This window comes from Glandiceps talaboti, chromosome 8 (genome assembly GCF_964340395.1).
Source record: "Glandiceps talaboti chromosome 8, keGlaTala1.1, whole genome shotgun sequence".
Lineage (NCBI taxonomy): Eukaryota > Metazoa > Hemichordata > Enteropneusta > Spengelidae > Glandiceps > Glandiceps talaboti.
This window is the reverse complement of record NC_135556.1, coordinates 20,141,209-20,152,014: the sequence shown is the minus strand read 5'-3', so window position 1 is coordinate 20,152,014 and position 10,806 is coordinate 20,141,209. Positions and strand designations below refer to the sequence as shown.

General features: G+C 37.5%; 1 protein-coding gene across 1 annotated transcript; it reads right to left on the bottom strand.

Moving 5' to 3' along the window:
- Nucleotides 1–481: 481 nt before the first annotated feature.
- LOC144439030 (uncharacterized) lies at nucleotides 482–10,185 on the bottom strand. Its single transcript, XM_078128272.1, has 4 exons — nucleotides 9,566–10,185; nucleotides 5,589–6,233; nucleotides 3,999–4,112; nucleotides 482–1,213 (listed from the first exon to the last, which is right to left on the bottom strand). The coding sequence occupies exons 1-4, from the start codon at nucleotides 10,104–10,106 to the stop codon at nucleotides 585–587; spliced, it is 1,929 nt and encodes a 642-aa protein (XP_077984398.1). The 5' UTR covers nucleotides 10,107–10,185; the 3' UTR covers nucleotides 482–584.
- Between the last annotated feature and the right edge of the window lie 621 nt (nucleotides 10,186–10,806).

The following is a 10,806-nucleotide window of genomic DNA, read 5'->3' as shown; positions in this document are numbered from 1 at the left end:
GACACTCCATTGCCAGTTGCACAACGGCAGGCTATTTTGCTAAGGTCAGTTATGATAATTGTGCATGTGCTGTTTGTTTTTCCTTTCTTCTGGAGTTTAGAAATTTTGCATGTTATGTAAAATATGAACGAATCGACCCCTAAATTAAAACGGTTCTATGTGTCATAATTACATATCTGGTCACCAGAGGAATACCGTTAAAATGTAACTTAAGTAACAAACGTACCAAAGTTACCATGCAAACAAACGTACGTTTGACGTAAAATTGTTAAAACGCAATTCAAATTTGAACTTGTCGTAGCAGATCTCTTTCCATAGTAGCAGCAAAACTTATCATTGTAAAAATATTTGGAAAATCAATCAATCAATCAATCAATCAATCAATCAATCAATCATTCAATCAATCAATTTCCTTTTGACAGAAAGTGTTTACTGTTGCCGAATTGAATGGAATGTTGCATGAGGCTGTTCTTGGATATTGAAAAGTCATGAAAATAACCAACATATGGACTTGGGCCGGATAACGAAAATCCTTATTTAGTTCCAACGTTGTGAGTAGCAAGATAAATTGACCAACTGACAGCTCACGTACAAATGTCAACTGGTGATAAAGCGATCCCGTCCCTTTCTGCAACATCTTTGAATGTGGACCATGTAGCATAAGCACCATCGGTTGTGTAGTCACCACATCTCCGAGACATAAGGTAAATTTCTCCCTCTTCGTTACTGAGGTCCCTCGTCCAAAACTGAAAGCCATACACATCTCCAGGAAATCCCAACGCGTCGGAGGCTCCTCCAAGACTGATAGATTCGATACCAGTCATCGTCAAGGCTTGTCTAAAATAAGGCCTTGTGATCATCATGCCATCTTTATAGATACGAAATGTTGCGGCAGAGCCAGCCATACTACCAACCAGGCAAACATGATGCCATACATCATCCGTCACCTTGGCGGGATCTAAAGTTAAATAAGAGTACCAATTGTGTGTTTCATCTCCGTAGGTTGTCACTGATAATCGAAAATCATGGAATTTGATGTGTTGTATAGCATCCGAAGAGTTCGAAGGGAATGCAGTCACCCTAAAGAGTAACCGCTTTGATGATACCGTTGTTCGGAGCCAAAGGCAGATCGTTAATGCTTCAACGACTGGTGTTTCGTCTTCAAAATTGACGTCCACTCTCGTTGATCCATCGAACACAATCTTTCTTCCTTCTGTTAACAGGAAAGATAACAAAAATTAAAATGGCGGTTCGAAATGAACAATGGATAGAGAGGAACTAAATTGAGAAAAGACTGGATTTGACTCACTTTGTAGGAAAAGATGGAACCAAGGCATGATACAAGACACAAACATGTCTAATACAACATGGTACTAGTATATCTTGATATGTTATTGTAGTTAGTACATTACGAGCTACAGTTGACAATGTTTTAAACTAATTCTTCGCTCGCCATGTATATATTAAACATTATATAAGATCTCCTAAGACAATCACCGATCTATCAAATCTCAAGACTCACATTTGACATTTCTGACTAAGAAAAAAGTCATCTCAAAAGCATCCATAATACACATACGCGTACACGTTGGAATGTGTACATATATATATTTTTCAATATTATTCATTTTGACTGGATAACGAATATAAGCGGTTTGTTTATGTCTATAGTTTATTTTGTAGGTTTGTTTATGTCTATAATTTATTTTGTAGGTTTGTTTGTTTGTTTGTTTGTTTGTTTAATTATTTCATGTCACTGGTATTACCTCGTTAAGTTCACAGTTAAGTAGTCTGGTTGCTGTCGATCTTGCTTCTTTATCAAGTTGATTTATGTCGATAATTTGATGAAACAATTATATCATCATGTATAATACTATCGATTGAATGAATGTATGAAACGAAAGTGATAACGAAATATGTGGTATTTACAAAATAATAAGGAAATGTTTACTTTGCTGTACAAACATATTTGATCGATTTTGATTAGTTTTGGACAATTTTCATCGATAACCAGTACGCTGTCAAACGAAAGAAAAATGAACTATACTAGTTTGTCCTGACTAACATTGCATTAATAATCACGTGACCGATTGAGTAATTAGAAAGGTAAGCGGTGAATTATTGAACCATAGCATCTGCTAGTAGTACTGCTTAATCTGAGACTCCCTCTAGGTTTAATACTTCGACATCAAGTACAAGAGGCCCACGTTTTCTCCATCTAATTACGTGAGGAGTGTCTCGTTCCTAAAACGTGTTGGGAGCATACCAAGGCTGAGACCAACGCATACAGTTTACAGTAGTACGCATACGATTAGGCCTTGCTACTGAACAAGTAAATAAAGTAGACCTATCTATATAAAGGACACTATTTGTTACTATTATTATAATCATTATCCGTGTTTTATTAGTCTTCAACGTGCTATGTCGAGTGTCCGCTAACAATATTCTCATGGATGGTGAGAACTAGCTAAGGTCTAAAATAAATCAATTCCAATCGAGTAAAACTAATACTTCCTGTTTAATATTGACAGAAATGATCGTGGGATAGAGTTACTGAAACTAGCGATGGTGTAATACGTCATCCGATAGACGAACTCCCTGTATTGTTTATGGTCACCCCGTGATTATTCTTGAAAAGTTCATTTTCTTTTATTTGAGTTTTATTCCATGCACGTATGCAGGGATTTATGCATCTGTTCCCTGAAGGCCCGGAAACATGTACAGGAATGATGTATATACTATATAGCCCAGAGACTTGTCTTGGTGTTACTTTCTCAAGAAGCTCCTTGAGATAGTATCTGGGCTAGGGTGACCTAGATAGCCATAACACCGAGGCTGCCCAAGCCACACATCGCGAACACTTTACACTAAGTCACTGTCGTAGAATTAGAGTTTTGGTACTTTGATGGTGAGATCTTTTAAATCTTGTTTCGCATTTTAATGACTATTTGATGTTTATTAAATTGTTATATGTGCCAGTAGCCAAGGATAAAGTGTACATGTCATCCCGAGAGAGTTTCTGATGTTACAATGTATCATATGATTGCATAAATACTATTATGCAAATTATCAATTGATTCTCGTTACAAATATTTATCAAACTATGGAGATCATGATGGAATAATATTTACACAGTAACTAGAGAACTCAAACTGCTTGAATTCTAATGGAAACTACTTCATAGAATTTTACCATGTAACAAGTATTAGTTTTATTGGAAAAAGGTGGATTTTATGACAACATGTACTAGTAAGTTTTGCTCAAATGTCGACTCTTTAGAACACAGATGCCTTGAGTGCGATTTAGCAAGAGCTATGTGGTATCGAATCTCTGGATGTACATTTATTAAGTACTGAGATCATTTTCAACTCTCAATTTAAACAAAATAGATTATAAACAGATGAAGAATACATAGCTATTTTTTTTTATTCTGGTAGGGAAGTGGTCAATTCATAAGAATATACGATTGAACCGTATGTTGGAACTTGAATTTAATTTCAGGTATAAAATAGAGAAAGAATTGGATGTTAATGAAAGAAGACTAGATGCTTTTCGAAAACTTATAAATCTTTTGCAAACATTTTGAGGTATGAGTATTTTATGTAAGATGTTGTATTATTTTCCCCGCTGGTGTATAATTATAATAAAAGACAAAAAAAAATTATGGAGAACATTCATCGTATTTTACTGACAACCCCCCCCCCACCTCCACATTGAAACACACATGCACATGTATTTATACATACATACACGTACACGCGCACGTACATAATACACAATGCACGCTCACACACCTCAACAACAAATGGGTAACGCTTACAAAAGTCTGTCATTCAATGAACCACACCCCTATTCCAGCTTTTCCTCATACGATTTTGATTCAGAAAAGATTCCAACTAAACTAAAGAAAAAAGATATCGAAGGTGAAAGAAAAGTGCTGATTATTATTAGTATAGACATTTCGGGAAAACAACAGGCATGAATATTTTTCTCCTTACCAGACTGACACGGGGATTTTGATGGGCACGAACAATTCGAGTCTGCTACAGGGGACTGGATACAGGAGCCGTTCGTGAGACAGTCTATCTCACCACATACGTCATTGCCTCTAGCTATAACAAATAGAGAAACACAATTTACGGATGAGTGGTAGGGAAGGACCGGGTCATTGTGGTAAACTCAAAGGTCTTAATTGAGTTGTTATTGTTCAATGTTTGGATGAAGCAAGGATCGCATGGTGGATTTCCTTAGTAGTGGCACTTCATTCGTTGAGTGACACAACATACAGATTTTCCACTATACATGTAGTTGTAGTAGGGAAATTCTTGGTTAGATAGTACATATGCCTGCTTGCAGGCGGAGTAAGTCGGGACTCGATTCTGACATTGTCCCAGAAAGAACAGGAACAATGTCAGAATCGAAGGCCGACTTATTCCGTCTGTAAGTAGAACTAGGTTTAGACAAAGATATTAAACATACGGGCGTATGATCACACAGACATGCCGTTTTAAGTCATACCACATCTAAGTATTACAGGTGATTTTTAACTTGTGGGGGAGGGGTACCGGTGTTTTCAAGTTTAACACTGTTTTTCTCTAAACTACACCCCCCCCCCCCATTACATGAACAAAAGACATATAATTGTCTGTGTTTTGAGGAAAGAATAATTCGCGTTCTTTAAGTCGATCCGAGTTTTAATGAAAACATTTCCAGATCGGAGGTAGACTTTTATAGAATTATTCTAGAGGATGAGGTCAATGACACGTAATCATGTGACAGCATTCCAGATGTTTTCCAGTGCCAAACTTTGTGAAAACTATGAAATGCAGAGAATTATAGGGGTCATTTCCTTCGGATGCAATAAAAGTAATATTGTATTTCATGTTGGTGTCAGTATATTAAGTCCGTTCACTAGCATCATGGCGAAATATGAAAGATTCTGTGATGTTATCACACATCGGAAAGTTAGTTCATTGATACAGTCACCTTCTATGTGAAGATGTTGATGACCGTCAAGAATTAAAGGTTACCGTATATAGTAGTGAATGTAATGCTTCATATATTACGAAAATTATTGTAAACCAAAGTACATGTATATTTTTCTCACAGTTTATTTCAACAAAAAGTTAAACGCATCGGTGATAACTTCCGGTTAGAATAAATAAAGACACTCTCTCTCTCTCTCTCTCTCTCTCTCTCTCTCTCTCTCTCTCTCTCTCTCTCTCTCTCTCTCTCTCTCTCTCCCTCTCTCTCTAAATACTGATGTAGACAGTTTTATGGTATTTATTAAAAGTATACGTAATTTCACGGCTAGGCTTACGGCGTGTACTAGAAGATGCCTTATAGATGTATCATATAGCTGATTTTAAGAGCCACATGTTCAGAGAAATTGTGCCACTGTACAAACAATGACAACATACGCCATTGAATTGTTATACTGTATACTGATGCACACAGACAGACAGACAGACAGACATAATTACATACATACATACATACACATACATACATACATACATACATACATACATACATACATACATACATACATACATGGCTGCATTTGAGATAATGAAGATTTCACTTACAACAAATATCAGTTCTTTTTCTTTCAATATTTTCCAATGTTGTATATTCGCCGAACATTGTCGACCATGAAATCAAACTACCTTCCAAAGTAATTTCACATTGGTTGGCAAACTGTTGAATCTCATCAATTGAAAGTTTCTTATCCCACATTTGAAAAAGTGACATCTCTCCAATGTAGGGCGTAGTTTGACGATAGTCGATAATTGGGCGGTAACCTAGATACAGCGTCCCGTCACCTAGCAACCTTTCAACATGTCCGTCTCCGAGAATCGTCCCAGTTCCGTCCAAGTATAGCCACCGCCTACCTTTACCAATCCGGCCAACCCAGGCAACACAGACATGGTGCCAGTTAGAGTCTCTGGGAATGCGATTGAACAGTGTAACACCACTACCGCCACGAAGCCTATAGTCCCAAATATGTTCGAGGTAGAAGGTGACAGCGTAGGAAACGGACCTGGTTGTTGCTTCGCTGTTGTCAGCAGCTTGGTAGTGAACAAGAACGGTATTGTCATTGTACGCAACGTCTGATAGCATCTTCATCCATAGACACATTGTGAACTCTGTCAGTTCTGGTGTTCCACCTGTAGTATTGTGAAATACTACTGCTGAGGTGCCGTTGAAGACAAACGACGTTTCGTTAGGCTCTGAAATAGGTAATGTAACAGAACATGTCATATTTCTTCTTTTTTAACAAAAGTCAAGAAATTATTCTATTATTATTATTATTATTCTGATTCGTTTTTACCATCTATCAATGACAAGTAGAAAGAATTAAAACTAAATGTGTAAATCTCCGGATGACGTAATTTGTTAGAGTAAAACAATGACGTCAGTTGATCACATACATATTTCGTCGTAATGACAGGTGTTGGTTATGCTAGTAACTTGTAATGTTTGGAGGAAGCGCATCTCAAATAGATATATGAAAGGTCTCACTGCACTAAAAGTTCTGGGCTGTTAAAGCGACACAAGCTGAGTATAGGAGCTTTTCACTCAAGTGAAAATATTTACATAAAACTTCGACGTATCTATTGACAGTTGTATAATGTTACTATTGATGCATACATTCTATGACATTACAATTGTCTTCTGAACAGTTAGAAAAGCTAATTGTACAGTAGGCCGGAATCTCCCCCCCCCCCACACACACACACACACATTTGTATACATCTAATAAAGTACCTCATCGAATAGGTATATCCGATTTGAGTTCTGTTAAAAGTGATGGTAAAGTCTGTTTCAGAAAGTAGAACACTGCAAATATCTTCAGAATAAAAAGAATATGTAGCATAAAAGATGCCCCAAAACGTTTAAACTCGGCTTGGGTTCCTTTAACCTTAGAAAGCGTTGTTCTTGATAAATTGACCAATATCAGGACTATATTGTCTTATGTACAATGTATTAGGACCCAAACAGAGAACAACCCAAATGATTTGTATGACTTTTGTGAATATTGGCATAACTCCTAACTTGTAATCGCATACATTGGTAAGCAAGACATCCCTGTGTGCAAATCAGGCCACCCCCACCCCACCCCACCCCAACCCAACCCGACCAATTATACACGCATCTCTTTCAGTGGGAAATGTTTCCTTTTTTCTGGCATGTATGATATATTTTCCTTTGCTTGTTTCACGAATAATTTATTTTAGTTATATTCAAAATTAAACAGACGGGCTGTAAATTTGGCATGGATTCAATGTTAAACACCCACTCCGATATGACCTAGTACAATGTACAGTCATCATTGCATGAAAGTGCGGTGTGTCAGTGGCGTGATGACTGAAAGTAAACAATATTATAATAATTCTACGACGAAAATATCACCAATATTTGATTTGAATATAATATTTATCCTCCTTATATAAAGGAGGGCGGTAGAGTTTCGCCCCTGGGGGTGATCACATGTTCTCCAAGACCAAAAGCCATCTGGTCTATTATCATTGTATTGGAGTATTTATAGTTAGAGAAAGAAGTTTGAATAGGGGTCATCCCTATTATTGTTTTGATATACATTCCCAACACCCCACACACTCTTTCAGAATTCGTAATCAAATTACCACAACATGTTTGTTTTTTTCTCGTTTCTAGCAAATTCAAGAGCCAATTATCTATTGACGCTCGGTATGACATTGCTCCATGCATAGAAGGATCTCTTACATTGTAAACCGAAGTGGTTTAAAATGGGAAAGTGTATATGTAGTTTGATATGTTAGAAAGGTTTTAAATATCTGTATGTCAATGTGTGGGGTGACAAGTACTCGTATCTAGTATGCTACTAAGACTTTAGATATTCCCATCCTCAAATCACCACAACCACCCCACCACCACCACAACCACCACAATTGTCATCGTCATCATCATCATCGTCGTCGTCGTCGTCATCGTCATCTTTTATCTTTTAAAACATTTATTCATATTCAAACCCTGTTTTAAAAAAAACAACTAAAAAGATGTGTACAATTCTCATTATTTTTGTGAGTTCTGATCTGAGAAGAGCAGGAAATTTGATAATACACGTAATGTCTGTGAAATGTCAACAGTGAAAACGTATTAAAAAGGGTGAATACGGTATATGGATGTAGGACTACAAAAACATCAGCATCACCATCATCATCATCATCATCATCATCATCATCATCATCATCATCACCACCACCACCACCACCACCACCACCACTACCATCACCATCACCACCACCCCACCCCAACTGCCACACAGACGAGGCATGAATTGGAATCTTTTTAAAGTTTTCGTCAAAGATGTTCAATTGTTTTTACCAGTATACGGACATTCTGGACGTCGAGAAGAATGATGGCAGTGACGAGAGAAGTGCTTACTACATATAACATGGCATAGAGCTCTGGCCTTTAAGACAGACCCTTTCCCTTCAAGAGCTCCTTAGATATTACATGCAAAGAGACTAAATGATTGCATATTCTCATACTACTCACGGCATGTCATCACCCATCTGCATCCACATCTGTGATCTATCTTATGCAGTATGTATGTCTTACCCAGGGTGGTCATAAGCATGTATCGAATATTAACGTTATTTTGAGTAGTAAAACTTAATGTTTATTTGCAGAATCCTTGCCGGTCATATCATGCTCACCCCTAGAGTTGTGTATCGCTGATCAGTAAGCATTTATCTATATGAAAAAACGAAGTCATTTAAAATCACAAATACTCATGAGATGTTAAAGGTTTTATTTTCAAAGGGTCCGTAAGGCTTAAGATATAGTATGACAATATGGTTTGAGATGTTGCTTCTGTCAAAGCACCACGTGTCCATTGTTAACATTATTCAATAATAAAGTTTTAAGACTAGTCAACGCGCCGCTGTACTCAGAATCTCTATAAGCTACTATAAACCAAACAACTTGAAGTACAGTACATAACTTGGCTTTCTGCGCAGCGATCACGAGTTGTTTTGCTGTCCGATGGACGTATGCATAACGACTGCCTTATCATTGTTCAAACAAGTTCAGACAAGTAAGTTGTCTGTGTCCAAACGAAGGAGTTATGGACTGCTGTCACCCTAACAGACGTAGACAAACACACCCTCCTTATTCACCCATCATTTTAAATCACCTCATCAAAATAACCCTAAATCTTGCACTTTCAGGAATAGAATTTCAAGTTTGGCAAACATCGTAAAACATTAAAACCTCGCGATGATTAGTTTTAATGCTTATTTTATCGGGTCCGACTCAATGAAATATTTTCCCCGTCGTCGGAGAGGGTGTTGATTTTATTTACCGGTTGTATGGAAATATTCAGCACGCAAACCCACACTTAAAGAAGTGGTTTTCTCCCTATGTGTTGGTCTTTGTAAACTCTTGGGTGGAAATATTATCATTGAACAAAATATTTATCACTTGACCTTGTATGTTGTAGGTTTATGTTCTAATAAGCGACGTAACCCGAAATATGTGTCCTTTTTATGTAGGCTCTATTACATTTACACCTTACCCAAATACTCAGTTTCCACGTGCGTTCCTTCTCCATTATCAGCACAGCTGTCTGACTGTTGCTCTAAGCTAGTCCTTACATCCTCTACTTCAGCTGAGAGTCTTTGATTTTCGAGTCGACAGTCTTCAAGATCTCCAAGTTCGGCGTTTTCATCGCGAAGTTGTAAGTTTTCAGTTTCAAGCTGACCTATGAGGATCGCTTGCTCATTGTTAATTTTGGTAAGTTGATGTTTCTGGGCCTCAAGTTCATCAATTCGCCATAATTGTTGCATAAGTATCCTTTTCAGTGAATCACTTTTGTCGCCCTGGTTTTGTATCCGTTTCACCATAGCGCTGATATCTTGGCCACCCGGTGATATCGTACCAGCAGCCTGATTGAGATTAAAGCACTCTCCGTGATCTGGAATTGGCAGTAGGAAAGTATAGGTGCATCCATAGGCATGCTTGCACACGCCAGGTTGAGTGCGGCATTCGTTTGGAATCGATTTGGCACAAGAGAAAAGTAACATCATCCATAGATGCAGGTAAAATAGCCAAAACATAGTTGCCTGTGAACGATTTAGTACACCGAAGCCGGGCCTCCAGGGTTCTTGCGATGTAAGAGCAGTGTATCCAGTTCGACCTTGCTGCTACTACATACAGTGGGCGACTCGGGATATCTTTATCGACTGATGTAAATATTAGCACTGTCACAGATTGTTTTATGTACCAAACACAAGCTTTGGCGTAATTCGTGCTCTATTGGTTGTCTCAGATTGGTTGTTCGCGGCGTGCAAAAGTAGTTCGCCCCCTTAAGTTTGACCAGTGATATGTTTGTGTTTATAAGACATATGCACATTTTTCTCTTCACCTTAAGTTGAACCTATGTTTTTAAACATTTGAACTCCTTCCACAGAATGTCACCTCTGTATTCAACAATGTCAATCTCGTGTTTTAAAATGTTTGTAATTTCTAATCATAAACTAATTTTACTCGTTTCTTTTATAGGCTTAGAATGTTGAAAAAAAGGTTGTTTATTTATATATTTTTTTCGAAAGCACTTTGGAAATTTCCACTTATGCGTTCATAGGAATCCATTATCATTATTGGCTTACTCCATCTCTTATTGCAATAATCATTTGCCGCCACGTGCTGTTAATTTGAATTTGTAGACCGTATTAAACACGTCAGTGCATTAAATCTGTGTTGTATTTTAATACTTGTTATCCACAAATTCGCCCTTTTGGATCACACAAGTTTATA